Source organism: Sabethes cyaneus, chromosome 1 (genome assembly GCF_943734655.1).
Source record: "Sabethes cyaneus chromosome 1, idSabCyanKW18_F2, whole genome shotgun sequence".
NCBI classification, from domain to species: Eukaryota; Metazoa; Arthropoda; class Insecta; order Diptera; family Culicidae; genus Sabethes; species Sabethes cyaneus.
The window spans coordinates 159,859,368-159,883,305 of NC_071353.1; the positions used below are offsets into that span (position 1 = coordinate 159,859,368).

Genomic DNA, 23,938 nt, shown 5'->3' on the forward strand with positions numbered 1-23,938 from the left:
GAAGATTTGTTTTTGCCTTTCAAACAGGTTATAAATCGAAGGTTTTCTGGAGCAATTTGGCCGCGGTATCCGTTTGGAGAAATCTGTTGGGCACGGGCACTTTCCTCTATAACGCTTTTCGAACCACTATTGACTTACGAGCTGAATATTTCTCATAGTGTTTAACTAACACACGAAACTCATTTTTAATCACTGTATAAGACACTTTAGCTCTGTTAATCTCAACAACTGGATGTATACGGGCATTGGATTGCATTTTCGGCATGCGTTTAGTATTCGGCTGTATTTGCTTCGTATTTCACTATCCTGATGCACCACTGTCATCATGAAATAATAAACAAAACTTTTTTTAGCAATAACTTCCCAACATAACCGGTGAATTTTAATAAACAAACGAAACAACTATCGAGCGAAAAAACAACCCCACATTCAACTCCGCCGCTGATCTTTGGCAGCGCCCAGCAAAAACTCCTGCAGGTACTCGATCGTATCGCCCAGCTCGTACGGTTGTATCACTTGGTAGCGCACCGGAGGGCCACGCGAGTAGGCCCGCACGCTGGGATAATCAACGACGTTCACCCGATTGCAGAAAGCCTCCTGGGCGATGCAGTCCACGTGTCCGACCCGTATCATCCGGAGGAAGCGATCACTCACCATGTCGGCCAACTGGATCCACTGGGGCAGCAGTTGTTGACAGTACTCACACCTGTGTGAAACACACAATCGTAATTTACATGAATTGGGTTGGAAACGCCTGAACATACCATGGCACGTAGAACAGCACCAAATAGAACTGGGCCGATCGGATCTGGCGGGAAAAGTTCTGCGGTGTCAGCTTGCTCGATTCCGGAATAATGTCAAATTCATCGATCGTGTCCAGTTCGTTGAGACGGGAGTTGAATGCACTGGTGGCGGTGGCGGCCGCCACCATCATCATCAGCGTCAATGCCACAATCGCGATCGCGACAACGATAGCAGAACCACGACGGACGACTTCCATGACTGACTGGCACTGAACTACGGCGGCCAAGAGCGTCAGCACGAGATGACGCACGGTTCGCGTTTGATCGAAATCGACGTCGACGGTGGTTTTCCGCTCGATCGATCAATCGATCGACGTGCATAGGGGGCTGAAGAACGAACCGAAATCTCCCAAAAAAAAAACAAAAATGTATGAAGATACGGAAATTGGATAATTGGCAAACAATTGAACGAAACGATCGTCACAATTTGAAGCCGATCACAGGTGCGGAAGAGGGCTGGCTGGCTGTTTACAGTTTTCATCATTTCACTTCTTGTTTACGGCCCCCTCCTTCGATGGCCGGCCGAAGGAAAGGCGGTAAAGTACCACTTGTTTGATCGGAGTGCTGTACAACTGCTGCGAGTACGGCGGGTACTTGAAGTTGGTGGTCGGTCGGTGTGTGGAGTGCGTTGTTTCCAGTTTTGCGTAACGAAGAAAATGGCTTTGTGATTTGGTTCTGTCATCATCCTCCACTCTACTGACGGAGGCCACGACGGGAGCACGCGGTTTCTTCGACCATGCTGGGTGGATCGGGCTTGGCTCCATCACAGCACCAGCTATTGAACTGATTTGCATGCCAATGGAAAATATTTGTACGATTCTTGGAGTGAGTGGCGGCGCAGTCAACAGTTGGCTGGTTGCCCAGTCAGCCTAACCTAGACAGAGTGGATGTTTTTATTTTGATCGATTGAATTCCCTTTTTCGAAGGCAAACAGGGTGGCGGATTAGTTGGGATCGAATGATTTTGAAAGGTTAAAGTTTCACAACTCTACAGTCAGACTCGATCCCTTTTTCATTTCTTCAAATGCAACAAGTTTATTTTTTATATTTTGCCGATAACATGTCTGTCATTTAAATAGTATAGTTACAGAGTGTAGGTGTGTGTGTGAGTGAGTGTGTATGTTGCAGTTCTGCTCGTCTTAATGACAGTTTTGTTTATCTCTCTATTATGTGTTTTTTCTGTTGTTGTTTGGGGGGGATTAGGTATTATATATCTCATCTGCTGTTCTACTAGCTAGTACTCGGGGATTGTTGTGTTTGCTTATTTCGTTAACCATTCATTTAATGCATTTTTTTAAATTCAGTTTTCATCAAATTGTTTGAAACTCCTCGCTCGCAGTGTTGCCAATAATGTTGTCAAGTTTCCTAATCTCTTTCTCTCAATCAAAATAGTTGGTTAATTCGAATCTTTGCCTTAAAATATAGGATGTCTCCAATCGAAGCAATCTGCGCTAGTTTCATTCCTGATATTTATCTAGTACTTGTGGTCATTCCTTACTAATACATACACATTTGGTTAATAGCTAGAGTTGCTGTGTTTCGTCTTCTCGGTTTCATTTTTTTTTTTTTTCGTTAGTATCACATTCTTTTCTGTTTAGTTGATTTATTCTTCCGGCTGCTGCTTTCGTAATTTTGATATAATTGAGTTTCTGCTGGTAAAACCGAACCGAACCGATCGCTCGTCTCGTTTATTGTCTCGTATGAGTAGGATCTTCCTGGTTGGGTTTGTCTGTATGGAAAAAGAGGAGGGCTGCTCGATGTTGTGTTCATTCCGACTCATCGAATGTACGATTTATTGGGGATGTGATGCAGCCTTCTTGCCGGCTGCCTGGATGAAAGCTTATTGAGGCACTACAAATCTGTGTATTCTTAAGTTAAATAAGCATTCTGTCGTTCGTCCAACAACGGGTGTTGTAATTATTCTTCTGCGTTCGCGTGCTACGTAATGAACATTGAGGAGCCCCTTGCCAGCGGTAACCAACATCGTCAATCATGTCTAGTAATTTGTTTTTTTTTCACGAGTGACTCTAACCAAGTTTGATGTTAAAAACTGTTTTCAAGATAATACTGCCAAATTTTCACGCTGTTTTTCTTCCAACTTCAAGAATTGATGTATACTATTATTAAAATTATTTAAAAAAAACCCTAAACGCAATTCAACAGATTGTTTGGCCACACTTTTTTTTGTTTACCTATTTTAAAGCTTCGCAGTAACGATTCTGAACACAAACTAATCAACTGGCTGCACTGTTTGCTGGAATCAAGGAAACAGTGACAATCGTGCGAGTGTGCGTACAATCGAAGAAGAAAAAGTAATCGTAAAAACGTAGGCAGATTCGTAGTAGGCAGAGAACAAGGAAGAAACATAAGATCTCACGCCAATTGTGGAGCTGCGGAGAAGAAAAAGAACACAAAAATAGAAATAGAACTTAAAAATAAATCAAAAATTAAAAGAAAATACACAAGCAGAACACAACAGAAAGCTGCTGGTAACAGTCAGTGGAAGCGAAGGGATTTTGCACAGTTTTAAACATATAGTAAGCTTCGGATCCTCGATTCCTGGCTGCGTTACAGTTGCAGTTCGCTAGTTTGGTAAGTTTTTATTACGTTAAAATTATTCATGGTTTACCTTTTCTTACTAAAAATTAAGAAACATTTGTCTACATATTTATTTACAAATTCGTGTATTTGAAATAGTCCTCTTTACGCAAGCTTGGCCTCGGACCTGGGCTTTTCCCCTGCCGGTTGTTACTTTTCAAAATCAGTTTAAAATAGTCTTTCCCTTCATCAGTTGATTTCCCGTTTGCTTTGTTTTCAATCATTGATCATTGTTTTTTCACCAACATAATTCCGAAATTCGAAAGTAGGTAATAACCTTAAGAGACTACAACGAATTAAGTATTGGAAAAATCGACTTAGGTATGTACACAGTGTTGGCTTAACGCTAGCTGCCCTTAAAATAACAAAATTCTACCTCTTTCCTTTCGAAATCAGTTTGTAAAAACAAACTTCCGCGTTCCTTTCTTTTCCTTTGTTTTTTGTTTTTTATTTCGTGAGCAAATTTCCCTTCCAACTGGAAACCAATCTGGCCAATAAATTCAAATTTAAACCTACACATAATAGTTAAAAATCGTTGAATCATTCGTCTTGCTTGCCCATTTGGATGTGGTGCTAATTTCACATCAGCAAAACGCCACCACGCGACATTTGTTGATGCGCTGAAGCGAGAGTGAGAGAGAGCCTGCCTTCTGGAGCTTACAAACAATGGATAAACAGTGTTGAACAGTGTTATAATTCTAAACACACAGACAAAACAGGCGACGTAAAACTTTCCCGCTCGCCACCCCCGTGCAGTTTTAGCAGGGAGGTTTTCGGGGGACATTTGCTTCTTCGGCGCTTGTTTCGGGAAGTGTATTTCATTACTTTTATTTCTGGTAAAACCGGACAGAATAACACCAGCCGGCCCTCCCAGTTACACAATCTTGGAACTACATAAATAAAAAAGCTAAAGCTTACGTATCAAAAAAAAAAAAGGTTCACAAATACTGTTTTTACGTTGTAAATATTAATTTGCGTATCAGAGCATTAGTTTCGTTTCTTTCGGTTTAGGGTGGGAGTTTCTAGATGATCGAGGATTAACTGTGGATGGCAAGGAATTCGCGAGGAACATCGCACATGCATGTACTTTTCATTTTCACATTGATTACTTTTTTCTTGGATGCTAAAGCATCCTAAAGCTAGGAATGCACGGGAAGGAAGGGACCGTGAAGAGGCATGGAAGCTAATAAATACCGAAATTATTGCTCGAGTCACCGTCTAGTGCGATGAACGTGCTGGTTGGTGTGACGGAGGCAATGGTGTCCTCCTGCGGTTCACCGTACGGATGACCGATCGATTGAAGGAACAGGAAAGCGATGGCCAGCAGGCTCGAACCAAGCAGATCGCCCAGCGCCGTCAGGTACGGAATCGCCGAATTGTCCGGGTCGATCTTCCATTTCCACATGGCATGAATGATCACGTGAGCGATGTACAGGAGCAGCATAATCTGAAAAATTGTATCAAACGTCCGCTTAATTTTATTGTTAACTCAACGGTAAGTTAACTACTAACCTGTATCAAACTGACGAGCAAATAGGACAACACAAACGGAGCACCAATAGTCGATTCGGACATATGTATATAGTCAGCAATGTAGATAAACAACACCTGTCCGGGGATTGCCATGAGGATCAGAATTCGAGCAGTTTTGGCGTAAGGAACTGGAAAAACAAACAAATAGTATGAGAATCTCAGCAACCAGTCTGTCAGTCAGCTAGTCGAATGAATACTAACCTCCCTTGAACAGTGCTCGCCAGGGCATCTCGAAGATCTTAGCATGCGGCGGAATGATACCGATGATGGAGCTCTGGTGCAGCATGGTGGAGATTTTGCTCGCCTGAACCGATACCAGATTGCCCCCGATGCCGTTGATGATCGGCTGGAACACGACGAAACCGTTGAAGATACCGACGGCAGTATCCAGCACTAGACCACCCAGTCTGAAGAAAATCAACGATTAGAAAGTTGATCACGATTTTCGGCACCCGGTTAGGCTCTTACCCGCTGATGAAGAGTGCCGATAGGACAGGAATCCATCCAGTTGTCAATACGGGCCGGGTGTACTTATTTCTATATACTAAAAATACCCAAAATGGTAACAGAATAAAATAGCAGGTAACCACGACGAACGTTATCCAGAGGTGAGTGCCTGAAAATGGGAAGAGAAAAGCAGAAAATTGAATATTGCGTCACTGGTAGTTGATTTTGGAATATTTTTGACAGAAGAAGAACGGAAAAGTTTTCCGTCATAGTGGAACATGTGGTGTTTAAAGTAATCAAGGTAAACTCCCTCTATCGGTTAGCAAATATAGTTTCAGCAGCCCAAAAGATTTTTTCTACGAGGAAACCACCACTATTTTCGTACCTGTCATCAACCAAACAGTAAGTCTAATCAAAGCCCCCGAGAGGGTATTGTCAAAGGAACGCAGGAGAAGCGAGGTAAGGTAACTAGAGATGTTACCTAGATGACCAAATATTAAGTAGAGATGTTACCTAGATGCCCAAATAATAAGTCTGTGATTTTATTTGTAGGCCGTCAGAATCATTTCTATAGACTAATCTCAAGATTTTAGTCTTGACCTTGGAATGAGGTCATACATATATTAATATTTTTTTGAAACGATGGTTCTACAATTGATGAAGGGACGGTAGGGGAAAGAAATGAAAATTTTTTTGGCGAAGGAGGGGGAAGAGCGGAAAGGAAGGGGGGGGGGTATTGGTAGCTATGCTTGACAAGTAGTCATTTTGACTCCTACCTTTTGTCCAATGCTGGAAGGTGCATGAGTCGAACCAAGCTGTAATCTGAGTTGTGGGTTCGAATCCGGTTATAATCTCAGATTACAGCTTGGTTCGACTCATGCACCTTCCAGCATTGGACAAAAGGTAGGAGCCAAAATGACTACTTGTCAAGCATAGCTACCAATACCCCCCCCTTCCTTTCCGCTCTTCCCCCTCCTTCGCCAAAAAAATTTTCATTTCTTTCCCCTACCGTCCCTTCATCAATTGTAGAACCATCGTTTCAAAAAAATATTTCTATGTTTTTATGCAACTACAATAAAATACTTTCATTTTGTTTACCCACTTAATGTTTCTAATGTCCCATCAATCTTAAGATAGAGCTGGACCACTGAAAACAAACGTCCAATCCCAAAATCTCGGTGCATCTCTGTTCTATCTGAAAGGAGACCGGAATTTAGGGCGATTTTCCTCAGATGTTACCAGCATACGCAGCTGCCGAGTTGTAGATCTCGACTCGGACACAGACCACTACATAGCGAGCTCAAAACTTGCGGACTGTATATCAAATGCGACAGAACCAAGCCACCCAGGTCTACATCAAGCATCAAGCTACGGTACCTGCCTGCGGAGAACTGCGCGCTACAGTTTGCGGAAGGAGTGAGTCATCTGCACTATGTATAAGCAGAACTGCACACTGGAATCAATGCCGCCTGAAAAATTATTCCTCAAATCCACCAGTTTAGTACATGCACTTATTACATTCACATTCACTCAGTTATTTATAAGTCCTCATCACTTAGTAAAATGAAGGTAGTTCCCCATGGACGTAACTTGGGACCTCTGCTGTTCACATTGTTTTTAACGATGTTGTGTTTTTGCTCGATGGGTGGCTGTCAACTCGCTTGCAATCTGAACTCGTTAACGATCGAAAGTTGTATTTTGTGATAAGATGCGTTCCATTTTGAGAGATCCGGGACGGAAATGCTCAGTTTTACTAGAACGGTGGCACTACCGACGAACTGGAAATGGGGTTTATAGTATTGGGCAGAATGCAGGATCGCGTGATAGTTTGGAAGCAGATCAACGCCAGCATCAACGCCAGCACTGCTCGTACGAAGATAGACCCGACGATAAGAAGGAAGCGTTCTGCGCTCGGCTGCAGGACAACGAACGACAGTTGTTCGCCACGGAACATTAAGATCGGGGATATGAACGCCCAGCTCGGTAAGGAAGAAATGTATAGACCCAAAACCTGTACCCGATACTGGATTAGGCACTGCCTTCTTCCGAGGAGTTAGGTGCTTCTAACGTTTGCATTAAAAAAATAAACAAAAATTGCCGATTTTTCATGCGTTTACCTTCACACGCACTGACGAAACTACCCATGCAGCATCAATCATAGTAACTCATGAGTCAGTAGAAAAAAAATTGACAGCTCTATCAGTTAAACTCCAACCATGTCGTGATGGTGAAAACAGTGAAGCTACTCCGTTCAGAAATTTGCGCGTTCAAAAAACGGTACCCCGCCGCGTCAAAAACGGACATCATGCGGCACTTTGTGAACGCCGGATACGCTCGTTCCGACATCTACAACATCTTGATACTATTGGACAACAAGCACAGCATCGAAAGATAGCCCGGCTCCGGACGGCCGACGGCTCTGAGCGACAAGAGACTCCAAAGGATGCTGGAGAGGAACAGTGGTTACATCGCTACGTGCGCTTGGCCGGGAGGTCGCTGCAATCGGCCAAACAGTGAGAAAGTACCTGGAGAACATGGACATACATGTCAGGAAGCGGCAGTCCCGTCCACTGGTCTCGGAGACGTCAAGACGATTTTTTCGACGAATCACGACGTGGCGGTTCTGATGGACGACGAGACCTATCTCACCCTGGATGACAACCACTGAAGTATTTTACTTCCTCCACGAAGGAAGGGAGCTCCGAGGTGAAGTTCATTTCGCACACCAAGTTCCCCAAAAAGGTGCTGCTGTGGCTGACAATCAGTGAGAAGGGGCTGTCAAAGCCGCTCTTCTTTCGTTCCGGACTGGCCGTGAACGGGGAAATTTATAGTACGAAGTGCCTGCCGGAAGTTGCGGCGTTCATCAAGAAATACCATAAGGGCGAAGACGCGGTGTTCTGGCCGGATCTGGCACTACTTGACGCGATCGTTGGAGCGGCTGAATATCGAAGTTGGCGAACCCGCTCAACGTCCCCCAGCTACGTTTCATCGAGAATCCCTGGGCAAACCTGAAGCGAACGAAGAAAGAACTCAAAAACATGCCTACACGTATGTTTTCGTCCGCCATGGCGAATGTTCCGGAAGGCCGCTCGCAAGGACGTAGAATTTTTTTGCAAGTAAGCTAATATTACTACCTCCCATTTATCAAACTCAAGCTGTCTTAGTTTTTTATCACCATCCGAAAAAAATTCATTTTTTTAATGCATACGTTACGCACGACCATCGAAGTGGCCGCTACCGCGATACCAAGTGACGAGCCCCAGGGTATACGAAATCACTGATTTGATGGCAAATCTGAACAAACGATGAAGTTATTTACCAAATTTGGAAGATGGAGAGGCCTGCTTTTAGATCGACCACGTTCTGTCTAACGGATTTAAATCGAGACCAACGAGGAAGATATGACTGAACAATCGGCGGTTATCAGCGGAAGGAGTTGCTGCAGAGTACTCGGAAAACTGACGAGTGGATCGGTGAACAAGTTGAAGGAAACCTGAACGAGCAGTGGAAGCACATTCACGATGCGATCAGTACTACAGCGCGAGAAGTAGTGGGTAACTCTGCTACAACCACTTCAAGTGAAGAAAAGCCAGCACTGGGATCAAGTTCTTGCCGAGACAAAAAAAATTGCTTCGAGAGGCACGATACGAGGAGATTCTTTAAAACGATCAGCGCAATCAGGAATCGGACCGTGCCAACTCCTGTTATGTGCAATGATAAGGAGGGGAGTTTGATTACCGAAAGATCGGAGGGGGCTTTGCGTCAGAGACAACATTTCGATGTACTGTTGAATAGTGAACAAGATGGAGCTCTTAACAGAAAGAGGTAATCAATAGAGGATGATAAACAGACAGTGAATCCATCAGCTTTGGACGAGGCTGAAAAACAGCTGGAAAGAACGGCAATCCCGCCGAAAATGTTTGAACTGAGAAAGGACTACCTATGAACTAGTGGGAAGGCCTCATATGCCCTGTTTCAAAAGGGGCCATCGACTCGAATGCAGCAACTATCGGAGAATTACTCTCCTAAATTCTGCATACAAGATTCTCACCCGCATCCTGTTTCATAGACTGAGGCGTACACGCATCTTAAGAAGGAAGCTGCAAGCTGGTGGTGGTTGGTAGAGAGTGTGGTAGCCCTTTGGGTGTTGAAACTGCATTGGTGATATATGAAGATACTTTTGAAGTGGTCGACGAATATGTTTACCTTGGTACGTTAGTGACATGTGACAACGATGTGAGCCGTGAAGTAAAAAGGCTGAGCCTGATAGCGGCTGCCAAAAGGGCCTTCTACTACATAGCTACATAGTTAGCTGAGGTCCCGTAGCGTGCAACTCCGTACGAAACTCGCCGTACTCTACGGTTGGCTACGGTTGAAAGAGAGCTACCGACGAGCTTTTGGTGTTTTTGAGCGTAAAATTCTACGATCAATTCTTGGCGGCATATTAGAAAATAAAGTGTGGCGCCGGCGCAGCCCACGAAATTTACCAAGTGTACAAAGATGCGGTTATTGTGAAGCGAAGAAAACACGGTAGGCTACAATGGGTTGACCACGCGACAAGGATACCAGATAGGGGACCAGCGAAAACAATATTCAGCAGAGAACCCAACAGAGGCCGTCGACTGCGAGGCAGCCACGTACACGTTGGGTGAGCGCTGTTGACAAGGATGCTAGAGCAGCGGATGTTGGGGGCGACTGTAGAGTGACAGCCGAAGACCAAGGAGTGTGGAGACGACTCCCAAATTCGATCCATATTTGATAAGCAGATTGTCGCCGAAAAAGTAAGTAAGTAAGTAAGGAAAAGCTACTGGAGGAATATGGATGGACGGAGTTGTTTGTCTTATCTGCAAAAAAGGAGAAAAACTATCACGGCATATTGCTGGTAAATGCCGCCTACAAAGTATTCTCCCAGATCCTGGTACGCCGGCTGCCACCGATAACACAAAGCTTCGTAGGAAATTATCACGTGGGCTGCACGGAGGATCGCGCCGTTGCGGAATTTATTTCTATCATCCGACGGATCTCGCAGAAATGTTAGGAGTACAACGTACCCACGCATCACATCTTCAATAATTTTAAAGCAGCATGCGATACAGTCGATCGATACCAGCTATGACAGATTATTTAACCCTCCGTTACTCGCGCGTATGGATAAAGTGACGCAATTGATCAGAGCTACATTGCATTGACCGATGTGCTTCTTGCGCACTCGAGAGTGCCTCCGAGACGCGGCGAGGGTTGAGACAAGATGACGGCTTATGCTGCATGCTATGCAACATCGTTTTTGTGAGGGTGATCCGACGAGGGGGCCATCGAAGGGAGTAGCAGGATTTTCAGTAAAAGTAGCCAACTCCTAGGCTTCGTGGAGGTCTTTGAAATCACAGCCAGGAACTTTGCGGGGATTATGGAAAGCTGCGTCAGACTGAAAGGCGGGATAAAGGAAGATTGGGCTAGAAATAGGTGTGTCGAAGTCCAAAGACATGAAAGTAAGAGGAGACAAACGTGCGCCTCCCACGAACGGTGACGGTGACGAACTAGAAGTGGAAGATGAGTTCGGGTATTTGGAATCGCGGGTGACCGCGGACAACACTAGTAAGGAGATCTAGCGGTGCATTCGAAAGAGAAATCGGATCTACTTTGCCCTTCGCAAAACGCTGCGATCAAGAAGCGTACGCTGCCGTACGAAGCTGGTAATGTACAAAATTCACATTAGACCGGTAGTTCTTTATGGATTTGATGCTGTGACACTGCTAATAGAAGACAAACGTGTTCATGCCCTACTCGAGTGGAAGGTACGGCCGACGTTATTTGGCGGAGTACACACTGAAAGCGAAGAATGGCGGAGGCGTATGAATTACGAGCTACAGTCTTGGAGAGATACCCATCGTATATTTTATGCATTTTAGACTGCTAGGTCCACCATGGTTGAAAGACTACTTTCACACGGAAGCGTCTGTCATACGCTAGTGGCACAAAAACACGTTTGACCAGGGATGAATTGATTGTGACCACGACGAGACTGATGGGGTGCATCGAACTACTTGTCCTTGTTAAATGGTAGCTTGAATGTGTTTGAAAGTGATAAACTAGACACATTGTCTCCCATCTGAACCGAAGCAACAATCAATTTCGTAATCGGGTTTTGCACGCGGATCGATGAGCTCTGATGCTAGGATATTCGCATAGCCAAAATTTTGCGTAGCGAGGTGCGTGATAACGAAATTGCACGACAGCAATCACGGAACCGTCTGGAAGTTGCGTAATTGTTTTTAACGTGAGGTCGTCAGAGTCCAGTTGCATTTTTGTGATTGCAGTACTCTCACGACGAGAACAGAGTTGCTAGTAGTAGGTAATAATCTGTTATTAACAATTATGAAACGTTGAATCGCGTATCTATTTTTGCTGAATTGAACGAGATCCGACAGTAATTCTATCACATAAAATGCAGTTTACGGCGAATTTTATTATCAGTGAATTTTATAAGTATATTTTCAACAACTCAACCACCGTTAATTTAATAGCGAAAATTATTGGTCAATTTCATGTTCAACGTAAATATGGCATCACTCCACATATACACCCGTTTCCTTAGTAACGAACAACAACGACGGTCGCGGATCAATTCAAGTGAACAGTTTGGGCAAAATCATTATAATATCTTACCAAATAACTGTTCGGGTGGTAAATTAAAGTTTTCTACGTCTCAAGCTAAGTTTCGCGAGTGATGTGACGACTAGGACGGCCGAAAAAAAAAATTAATGAAAAATTGACGGCGAAAAAGTGAAAATATAGTGATGAATTTTCATTGGGCAGAAATCTCAGTATTTAGTGTAATTTATGGCCCAAAAAGTAATAGAACCTATCGAATGCTATGTTTAGTGCTTCGAGTTCCAAGATCTTATTACGGCTAGCAAGTTAGTTGAACTAATTTTATTTTTTTGTGATGATTTCCCGAGTCTATGGGAGCGTGTTGGTACAGTGAAGAAGGGAAGCGAAGGGTGATATTTGGTGTCATACTGACTGCCATAAATGGACTCTGACGACCTTGTCGTTAATTAGAGCGAGTAGCAGAACCGAGCGGAGAAAAGATTTGAACTGCTCAAACGAATTGCTTTTGAAGTGCATTGATTATTGCTGCGTCGAGCCGCATCTCTTGACGAAGGATGAATCCGACATAGTGCATCTTCTGTCATGAGAAGTGAGCACTTTTTGATATGCAATGTGAAGTCTGCTTCTGGAAGCGCTGCAGACTCTTGTTCGATGCTTCTTGGCATCCGGTCCCTGTCGCCGATATTTCAAAAAGCTCCGGGGACAGCCTTGAAACGGGCAAGCGTACACGGAAAGAAATCTGATTCCGATGCCATGAATAAAATCATGAAATCATGAAGTTTGAATTGCTGTCAAATCATGACTGAACTACGGTATGAGGCAGCTCAAAATCATGAATAATAATTCATGATCTTGCGTTGTGTTGTACTGCAAATAGTTCGTGATATCATGATTATTATTCATGGTGTATTTTCATAAAACATAAACTAGAAACCTGAAATCATGAGTCATTTTGCTCTTTTTGGAGATTAGATTTCTACCCGTGTATAAACTTGAATAGCCGACAAAAACAGCTTGCGATAGGTTTTGATCATGACGTACTGTCTGGAGTCTTTCTGGACCGAAGATCTAACTCAGCAAAGCAGGTCGAATTTCATTCGTAAATCGTCGGAACCTTCCTGCTAAGCGTGATGTCATTCGGGTTAACTGTATCGATTCGAAACATAAAGCTCTCGATGGTTGTACCAGTTGTCGAAAGTTAGGTTAGATTCGAGTAGACCGTAGACTAGAGATTTCATGCGGGCATCGGTTGATAACATTCCTGAGGTTGCCGTTGGGAACAAGGACCTAGGTAGTGGATATGCAGCTAAACGTCATCCGTACCGTCAGCAGTACCTGAGCACGGAGGCTCAAGGCAGCAGAGGTCTGAGCAACAAGCCTTGAGGAACGTCAGATGTTCGGCCCACTTCGAACAGTTGATCTCCACAGAACACAGTTTGGGCTCGTTCCGTCAAATACGACTCCGTTAAGTTAACAGCAGAAACGATAAAGTTTAATTGAGATAAGTTCCAGTTTCGAACAAAGTTTTTGCCGAGGAATGGCGTCGAAAGCTTAAGAAAAGTTCAGAAACAGCGATACGGCCGAATCCCAAATGCGAACTGCTGCCCTTGCATTATCCAATTAAGGTTAATAAGGGATTAGGGAAATTAAGGAAATTAAGGAAATTAAGGTTAATGGATTGAAAACAGTATTTTAAAAACTCGGTCTCCTATTTTCCCAGAAAAATTTTAGGGACTTTTTCTAACAACGTTTATTTTAGTAACTCTTAGTAACTCCTGAACAAAGCATATAGCAAATTTTTTTTATAGCGAAAGAAAAATCCATCCCAAATTTGGAAAATCAATGTTATATCTCTTGGAGAATTTTCATAATATATTTTCCTTGTGCGTAGAATTTTTAATCAATAATAATAGTGAAAGTTTCACGACAGCATTATCAGCCGGAAAAATGCCCAACCATGTATCGCCGTTAATCGTTAGTTTTTCGGCCATCAGCCAGGAACAAAAAAAAACGCTTTAAGACGTTTTAGTCAGAGGAGTGTTAAATTGTGAAAAAGGGAAATGAAAAACAATAAGAAACCAATTGTTGTAATTCTTCTAGATTACAAGTGACGCCCGTAATATTTTAATTAACAGTTTATCGGTTACAAATAGCAGTTCGAGTGTAAACTTACCTAGATTTTCAAACAGCAAAGACGCTATGAAAGAGAGTAGACTTATGGATACCACGTCACCGATCGAAGCTGCCAACGGGGTTGCCAGATTATCCGGATTCATTTTCAACTTATTAGACAGTAAAATCACAGCCACTAATACGAAGTCTGCGAAAAGAAAAAAGAAAGATATCAGATCAAATTATGTAATTAGCTTTCATTAGAAGTGCATGAAACAGCGCTTTCCAGCAATCTAAATGTCTCTAGGAGGCATTTAACTAGAAACCGCAAATTTGCACACCGTTTAACAGCTCGAGTATTTATTTTTCCGGCTCTACACCGTCCAATAAAGCTACAGCACAACGCGCTTAGGTACTTACCTAGTACAAAGCACGACGACGTCGCGGTAAACATGCTGGACGCGGTCAGTAGCATGGCGTGATCGAACAGGAAATTCCCGTTGATGGCCGCCCCGACGCCGATCGCAAAGATGGACACTATAAAAGCCGCCACGGTGGCCTGCACCTGAACCAGTGCGATGTTACCCACGACCATGTGGGCGATTTCCCGCGCTCCGTTCAGGTTGCCGAGGTTCGCCTGGGTCGAAAGTCGCGAAGCCAAGCACATGTCCAGGTTGCCCTTGAGGCCGAGCAGCGCCGGTACCAGGATGAACAGTTCCGTGACATGGGCGAATACTTTCCAGTGCTATAGCGTGGTCGGTTGTCGGGGGGAGAGATCAAAATTGAATTAGTTTTAAAGCTCGCTCACCGGTGGGGCTTAGCAGCGTGTGGTTAGTTTCAAGCCAACGGGAATAAAACCGGATGTTTTGCGGTCTGGGAATTGTTTAGTCTAGGATTTAGTGGGATTAACGTTCGGTGGAACACTCAAAGCGCATACCGAAGTCAAGAAGGTGATCAGTGCGATTTCCACATCTAACGCACTTCGTCCCTGCGGAACGACGGAAAGCAGAGAGACAGATTATCAGTTCGAAACTTGGCCGCTTGTTGCACTGCCCTAAATGTCATAGATTGATCGATAATGGTGAGATTACTTCAAAGGCAATAACCATGTGATGATTGTGTGGTGATTCGGTTGACGACCGATACAAAACAATCGAACGGCGCTAAAACAGCTTTTGATAAATCAGCGGTACATCGTCGAACGCTCATGAACGTATCGTCGTGTGGTGATGATTGCGATAAGGTGAAATTTTGCCGACAAAGAACCGCCGGAGTGATAACCGGCTCAGATTTACTGTACTGACTGTTAATAAATTCCAGCGACTGTAGCAACTGTGTCCTTAAGCCTCTTTCATGGCACTGGATTAGAGCGAACGGTACTTGACGTAAGTCACGCGTCATATTGTACTTTTAAGACCCCCCTCGCGTAAGCACCGGAAATGCAACAAAATCCTACGTCTTAAGATGTCAGCAAACCCGCAAGCCCAAGTGACCCCCGGTAACTACCTAGCTAGGAAAAATCGAAACCAAAATCGACTCACCTCCACCCGGCCGAGGATGATGCCGGCACCGATCGTACCGATACCGGCGATGAAGAACGGAATCGAGATCTGCAGCGTCGTTTCCCACCATTTTTCCTGCTTGATTTCGGTAGCACCGCCGTGGCCACCGCCGCCTCCGCCCAGGCACTTGCCGCCGCCGCCTCCCGTTGTCGATACTACATTGTTATCGTCGTCATCACCACCGCCGCCAACGCCACCGTCTCGATGATCACCACGATCCGGCTCGGAGGATGCCACAGACGTCGTTATGATTGAGCTTAATGAGCCGGTTGTTGAAGCTGGTAGACCGGACAGTTTCTCGTTTCCATCACCTGTACGCGAAAAATTAAAGAACAGAATATGTAAATCACCGTTATTAGCGGCTGGAGGCTGAGGCTGAATGTTGGAGCGAGCGGAGCGGAGAGAAAGATAAAGACTGAGATGGAAATCGTTTAAGAAAAAAAAACTATACAGCTAGCAACATTAAAGGAATATGCATGCAAACGAGCCGGTGCGAGAGCATGCGATTGTGTGTGGGCTGAACGTGTTTTCGTTCGTGATTTGCGTGCGCTTTTAATTTGTCGGCGGCCTGGTAGCCGGCGTTGTTGCTGGCGTTCTGGTTCTGATACTGACACTGAACTTGGCCCGGTGCAATCCTTGCCACCGCCACCGACGGCGATACTGCTTGCATCGCGCGCGACTTAGAAGCTGCTGGTTGCTGGATCGTGAACTCGGTAGTGTCATCTAATCGACATAATCTCCATATTCATCATCACGCAGCAGCACGAGTCAGTTTGCGAAGAAAAGTCTGGTACGAAAATTGCTAATTAAACCTGATAGCGGGTAGGAAATTGTTATACAACAAACGCCTGTCTGTGTGTTTGGCACGTTTGCTTCCCCTTCTTGTTGACACAGCTTTTCGTTCGAGTGCGGGACTTTTTTTTAAATGTTTTATTGATCCAAATTTTAATTACACAGTGATGCAGAACAGTACTTGCGTTACCTGTCCGTTTCTGTAGCAAGAAAGGGCGTTCGGAAAGTGACAATAATTCTTCCAACTTTTTTAAATGCCATTGATTTTAATAGTTTTTTAGTTTGTGACCCGAGCTCTGGCACTAATCGTCTATAAACTGAATAGTTGTTATGGCATGACTCACATCGTAGTAACCTGTTTTCTGATTTTTCTCAGTCAGTCAGATTCCTCATTGATAACAACAACAGATTAAACAGCGCAGTATTTTCTCTCAAAATAGATATTCGATTGTTCGACCTGTCGTCGAGCTTAGAAATGGCAGTAAGAGCCAAAAAAATGCAGATGCAATCGATCACATTAGGCGACAGACATCCCCTGTCAGTTAAAAGGAGATGACAACACGGCTTGCAAGCTTCCTTAAAATTCGATCAATCGTGTACCATTGGCTTATTTATTCGTTTTTTCGATTGGATCAGTGCCAGCTGCCGCAAGGGATGACTAATTTGTGGCACATGTTCGGACCGGAGTAATAATTATTGAAGCACCTAATTTAGTGCTAATTAAATTTTTATTCGAGTCGTTCGGAAATTTTTCCGACTCAAGTTTGGACATGATGAATGAATGCGGTCGGTGTAGCGGCAAGCACCGAACAAGTCGCGACCGAACCAGTCGCATCTTCATCGCAAACACGTGCCCGATCTAGCAGCATTAGATCACCTACTATATGGCTAAAGGTTCATGTGACTAAACTGGACAAACACGAATCCTGCTGTGCTAGCTTTGGTGAACACTTTTACTAACACTTACTTCAGGTCTTATTAAGTAGTTTTTCTGAATCAAGTTAGTTACCTAGTCCTCTAAAAATTCCTTCAGCGACGCGGTAACCTTCACTGTTTGGACGCTCTGCCTTAAGAACTCTTCCTTTAGGCCAGGCATGCCGAGGAAGACTCGGATCTACGATAATCACAACGTTGTTGATGCCTTGCTGAAGGAAGATAGTCTCGGAGCAATAGCTTCCAAAATCGATTGACTAATATTACCAGCTTCCAACAGTCGTTGAGTAGGAACTGCCGAGCTACCGTCAAACATAAATCAAGGCTTTTGAGCCCACCAAAACATGGAATTATCATTGACAGCAATACTGGTTAACGAATGGAAATTAACAATGTTCTCAGTTGTTGGCGGCATATTTTCGGGGACAACCTGTTCTGCCGCATTATAGCTCTCGGAGATTTTGTTTGACAGTCCACACGACGTGCTCCCATGCTCCGCCCGTATGTGGTGAAAGACCACAAAGTATGAGACACACTAAGCGCTGTTGTAAGACGCTTAGAATTGAAATTTTCCACAGCTTGTTTGAGTTCTTTGCTTGCTCCTTGAAAGATTATATCTCTGTCGTTATACATAACATGTGGTAGGCTAGCACATAACGTTTATCAGTTTCACTGTACACACTTAAAACGTTCGATAAAATTTTACCGAATGTTCGGTAAAAATTTCGATGGTGCCAATCGACGTTTATGGATCGTTAGTAATGTTTGGCATCATAAAAAAATTTTTACCGAACGTCCGGCTGTTCTAAGTTCGGTAAATTTTACCGAACTCGGTACTTTTTTTTAAGTGTGTACAAAAGTCAGTAATCATCGAAGTTGCCGACAACTACGCGCGGCTATTGGATGAACCTTCCCCTATAGAGCTAAGTGCTTCGACCCTCGAAGACGGATGCAGTACGATACGCTTGGTCGCAACAAGGCCGTAGTGCTAGACGAAGAAACCGCGAGTGCACAAAATGACGGAGACTTCAGGGTTTGACGGAGAATGTCAGCAAATAAAGAAAGAGGATAAAAGAACCTGGAAAAGCTATCTACGCTACGCATTGCTACGAAGGAGAATTTGGTCAAGTATCGACAAGCGCGAAATGATCTGTCCACGATGTTAAGGGGGGAAACACCAGAAGGATAGAAATCGTGTAGAGCTAGAACAACCAGTTCGCGCAAAAGACAGGCGCAGGTTCTATGAGACAATAAACCAATCTCGTTAAGGACACACACCGAAGTCTGCTATGTGTAGGGCCGAGGAAGGAAATCTGGGCACAAACGAGCGCGAGATGGTCCAAAGGTGGAAACAGTTCTTCGATAACAGAAGGAGACGAAACGGACGTTACCCTGGCAGCAGGGCTTGAAAAGGGATTGCAAGTTGACTGTGACTGCGTGAATGCGTACGATTTCTGCATTCAACTTACGCTTCAGTCACGATCATTTGACTGTTTTTTTTAAATGCAGTCAATCTGCCGCTTACGAGACTGCAGCCTACAATCCATATATGGCCTCTCTAGGGAATCCAACAGTCGTTCTTTCGCTTTACGTTCATATTAAAACCGACTGGGAGCATAAGGTGACGCATTTTTTCGTTTCTCTTTTTGTCTCTAAATCGGCAACCCACAGTAAAAGTTTGTCGCCCGGCTTCGGTCCGACCGGCTTCTTCCATGCACATGTAGTGGTTGTTTTTTTAGTATTTAATCAAACGATAGCGCTGTTGCTTTTCGTTAGTGTGGTGGCTGCCAGTCTATGGACTATTTTGTAGTCATTTGCTGCTCCAAACGGTAAAGGAAATTTGATCGAAACGAAAATATAAAAAAAAATCATAACGCATTCGTTCTGTTGTACAATCAGAGGTATGACTGAACGAAGTGTGGAAGTACTGTGCATAGCGTTCGAACTCCAGATGCTATAAAATTGAATGATCGGTGGAGCTGAATGCTGTAGAAAAAAAGAATCGGCAAATGCCCTGCCTAAGAGTGCCTATAAATGATATCAGCTTCGTGCTCCCGATCTCGAATGCTATGATGCCCATGATGTGCTATGTGCATGTTTCGGGGGCATTCTCGAGTCGTGCAGAGAGGCAAAGCGAGCGGACATTGAAATGAGAGGAACGATTTTCGGTAAAAGCAACCAACTCCTACGCCGTCACACAAAGCTAATGACGTACAAAACGCTAATTAGACCAGTAGTCCTCTACGGACTTGAGACTTTGCTTACGGAAGATATACACGCATTTACCGTATTGGAATGAAAGCTATTGGAGTTTATACAAACGGAAAGAGTGGCGCAAGCGTATGAACCAGGAGCTGCAGGCAGTACTTGAAAAGATTCCCATAGAACACCTGGCGAAAGTTTGGAGCATACGGTCGGCCGGCCATGTTGCAACAATTCCGAGCGACTGTGCAGTGAAATCTGTTTTTTTTTTCAATAATTCCCACCACGCACCAGGAATAGAAGAGCCCAACGTGCTAGACGGCACGACCAGGTTGAAGCCATAACTTGCGTGTGTCGAGACGCTCAACGACGAATATGTCAGGGCCGAGTATAGTGGAAAAGAATTCTTAATACCGAGCCACCTCGGCTCTTTAAACTTTCACAGACGCAGATTATTTTCAAACCAGAAAATTCGAGTAGCCGGAAAACTGCTCGATTTTTTTGGTTTTCGAGCAGTTCCAGAAATTTTTTTAGAAAATATGGCATCTCTGGGTGCAAATGTTGTCAAAATATTCCACCACGTTGCGGAGCAGTACAGAATGGAACTCGACATCTTGCACAAATACCTGGAAAATCCAGAATGGTCTATATCAAAGTTGACTAAAGTGCTCAAAATGGCCAAAACCAACAGTGTTCTAAAAGGTAACGAGAACCTAGGTGTGGAAAGGCAGCAACGAACTTTTAAGAAACCCGGAACTAGGGATCGAAAGCTGAGGGGGAAGACATTGCGGTGCGTTAAGTTCAATCCTGGCATCTCCATCCGGGTTATGTCTAGAAGGTACGATGCCAACTACCAAACCACGCGGAATATCCTTAAGCCCTGTATAGAGTTCCGAGCGAAGTGAAAATCCCATACAAAACGTTCAACTTTTTCACTAGCGCAGTTCAACACTTTCACACACTGCATTTCACTTCACTCGGAACTGTAAACAACCGTGATGCACCGAAATTAAAGATTGTGGATGACATCTTTTTCACTTGAGTACTTTTCTTTCGCGCGCGCCTACGCTCGTGAACAAGGCTGCAGCTAGCGAAAACTTGACGTTTCAAGCCAATGAGTGTGTAGAGGTGTGGAAAACGAAAATATTTATTAATATTGGCAAAAAAAACTTCATGACTCCAAAAACATACCACAACGAGCAATGCGGATTTTTTGTAGAATTGGACGTCACGCCTAACCGTTATTACTGGTTTTTCGGTTCCAAAAAAGTATTGATAATGTTTTGCGCTAAATGTTTGTTGGGACACGCTTTTTCACTTGCTTCGATTTTCACTTCGCTTGGAACTGTATACTATGCTTTACTCGACAAAGTAAATATCCGAATCGGTTCTTGAAGCAGAATTCGGTAGCCAAGAAGCGTGCCAGGCGTTGGTGCTAGTAAGGTTTGACGAAATTCAACGGATGTATTTTATTGGACGAAGAAACCTGCGTGAAAATCGATTTCAAGCAACTTCCCGGTCAAAAATTTTACATTGCAACTGGGTGTAACACTGACAATGTGTCAGGCAAATGCAAGTTTGAGTTTGCTGATAAATTCACCAGAAATATGTAGCTGTGAACTGAAGACCGAGCATTTCATCACTTCCTCAACAATGACGTCAAGTTTATATATGGAAAAATGCCGGAAGAAACGGATTTTGCCTTTTATTCGTAAACATCAGGGTAACGTTATATTCTGCATATAATGTTCGCAAGGATGCCGGACGACTGTGTAGTGAAATCCGTTCTCTTCAAGAACCCCACCGCACCAGGAGTAGAGGGGCTCAACGTGCACGATGGCTCGACCAGGTTGAAACCGACTTGCGTCGAGTGTCGAAAGGCGCAACGATTTGACGACGTAGCCCAGGACCGAGTACAATGGAGAGGAATTCTTGATACGGCAAGAGCCACTCCGGCTCTCGGCTGAAGAAGTAAGTAAGTCATTTATGGATTTTTCTACGACGTTCCAGTCCCAAATTATAGATTTTTCTATGTGTCCAAATTTACTTTGAGCCAGGTTTTATTTAACGACAACCTCAAAAAAAAATACTACACCGATATCTCGAAAATGTACGACTCCATGTCGGAAAAGTCGTGAAAAAGTATTTGGAATTGCTCAAGTGGGATATTTTACCGCCATCCGCCGTATTCTTTGGATGTTAGGGTAACCAACGTATTTTGTACCCCTTCAGCAGCTGTACATAATTTGGACACTTCCATTTGATTTTGCTGTAAGTGTCCAAATTATGTACAGCTGCTGATGGGGTCCAAAATTAGTTGGTTACCCTATTCTTTCTTATCACTGATGCGCTTGTTCCGAAGGATGCAACACTTAGCAGGTCGCTGATTCACTTCTTCCGAAGCACTTGAATGAAAATTGAGTCACTGTAAAAGACGAGACATTTTTTCTAGACGAACTCCGAAAATTGGCTAAAAGAAATACCAAACCAAATATGGACGATACTTTCAATAATCTGTTGATTTACATTGAATTCGAAAAAATTGAGCTTTTGACATTAGAAAAATGCAAGGCGAGCACGAAATAACATGCTAGGTAGAAAATAACCATATTTGGCACAGTTCCTCTTGAAAGTGTATTGTTTACATGCTGTAAATTTCGTGGTCGTGTATTTTGTTTCGGCCAAGATGGAAGCGAGTCAACTGCAAACGCGTGAAAAAGTTTTGTACGCTCATATGGAAAATCCGCAGCTATTCCATCGTATTTGGAGAAAACAAAAGCTGAAGATCTGTAATTCAACCGTCTCAAGAGTGTTGAAAAAGATCGAGAATCGTTTGGCGTTGGTTCACAAACCAGGAGCTGGAACGAAACCAGGAGCTTGCGGGAAAACGGAGTAAAACGTAAAGGCTAATTTCACCCGAAATCTCAATATTTCAGTACGAGACATCGCCAACAAAGTCGGTGTTTCACAAAGTTACGTCCAAAAATTCAAGGTAAAAGCTGGAAAGCTCTACACGGAGATATTGATCACATACAGGTGATGTGGCCTGTGGGATGAATGACGAAAGCTGACTTGCAACAAACCCCAAGACTGGATGCCTTTTACACCAGAAAAGATAAGTTCAAAGTTGATGATCGTTTCAAAAAGCAGAAAAAATGAAAATACGCATCAAAATATCTTATTTGGCAGGCGATCTGCACCTGTGGCAAGCAAAGAGAAATTATCGTCACAAAATCAAGAATCATAAATATTGAAATTGACAAGATCGACGGACTCCAAAAGCGTTTTTTACCATTTTTGGAGCAGCACAGAGAAACTCCTGTTTTTTGTCCGATTTAGTTTTATGTCACTATTGTAAAAGCGTATGGTATGAAGTATGAAGCTCATTCGGTGCATTTTGTCCTCAAGGACAAGAATTGACGGTGACTGCCTTGCACTACTACATCCTATTGAAACCTATTGGGCCCCGGTGAAGCAGGAACTCAGAAAGACTAAGGAGAAAGTAAAAAAAAATACAAGGGACATGCTAAGAAAGTGGAAAGAATGAGAAAAAGGTACCGGAAATGATTGTACAAACTCTTATGGACGGCATTAAGTGAAAGTGTCGAGTATTTTATCAGGCAACCTCTAATAATCGACCCTATTTATGTAAATTAAATATAACACAGATATCAAACTGTGTTACAGATTTGGTTTTAACCCGATAAATACATAGTAAATTTACTGTGTTGCAATAATTTCGTGTTCGCCCTTTAACTGGGGTCTTTAACTTTTTTAATGAAACAGTCTAAGTTGTTGATACTGAAGAAGGACTCACGTCCATATCGAAATACCAAATACGATCAACGGAGTCAGCCATCTCATCTCATCCGTGTTAGTTTCCTGTTATGTGAAGCAAAAAGGGACGAACCTCACTGCCTAACTGAACAAGAGGTAGCAGATTTATTTCTTGACTTTGCTGACTTTTTTCGGTGAAATCAAAGTTTTTCAAACAAAAGAGCTAGGTAGTAGGTAGATGTTGAGACAGTTTGGATGGAGGAGAATGGCGAAGAAGGTGGAATCGTGGGAAGAGACAAAATATAGACTTCGCTAACTTACAGGTCAAGAAGATACTAGTTATGAACTCGCTAGAGGCGGATTCACAGTCTCGACTTGAAATTACTCATATATTGATTTTCAACTAAAGAAATGAGAGAAAAGATTTTCTTTTATAACGATAGTCTTTACAATCATCGAGGGAAATGGTAGAAGTAATGAAATTAAAGGTGTGATTTGCCAAACTGAGAGGTCTCCGGACTAGAACCGACTTAAAATTAAAGTTTTAAGAAACACACATTTTTCTTCGGGA

General features: G+C 43.4%; 2 protein-coding genes across 4 annotated transcripts in view; both read right to left on the bottom strand.

The window, feature by feature from the left end:
• Positions 1-429: 429 nt before the first annotated feature.
• LOC128732364 (protein disulfide-isomerase A6-like) lies at positions 430-1,000 on the bottom strand. Its single transcript, XM_053825612.1, has 2 exons — positions 765-1,000; positions 430-706 (listed from the first exon to the last, which is right to left on the bottom strand). Exons 1-2 carry the CDS (start codon positions 998-1,000, stop codon positions 430-432), a joined length of 513 nt encoding a protein of 170 aa, XP_053681587.1.
• Positions 1,001-1,834: 834 nt separating this feature from the next.
• Positions 1,835-23,938, bottom strand: part of LOC128735910 (solute carrier family 41 member 1) — a 72,575-nt gene continuing 50,471 nt past the window's right edge. For 2 of the 3 annotated variants that reach the window (XM_053830396.1, XM_053830391.1), the window contains 8 exons: positions 15,643-15,974; positions 14,522-14,846; positions 14,163-14,309; positions 5,402-5,549; positions 5,135-5,340; positions 4,913-5,061; positions 4,595-4,847; positions 1,835-3,192 (listed from right to left, as the gene is read on the bottom strand). In XM_053830396.1, coding sequence (XP_053686371.1) covers positions 3,176-3,192; positions 4,595-4,847; positions 4,913-5,061; positions 5,135-5,340; positions 5,402-5,549; positions 14,163-14,309; positions 14,522-14,846; positions 15,643-15,974 — 1,577 coding nt within the window. In that variant the 3' untranslated portion in view covers positions 1,835-3,175. Of the gene's footprint in view, positions 3,193-4,594; positions 4,848-4,912; positions 5,062-5,134; positions 5,341-5,401; positions 5,550-14,162; positions 14,310-14,521; positions 14,847-15,642; positions 15,975-16,275; positions 16,360-23,938 lie in introns of those variants that run through there. The other variant, XM_053830399.1, reaches the window with a different exon arrangement.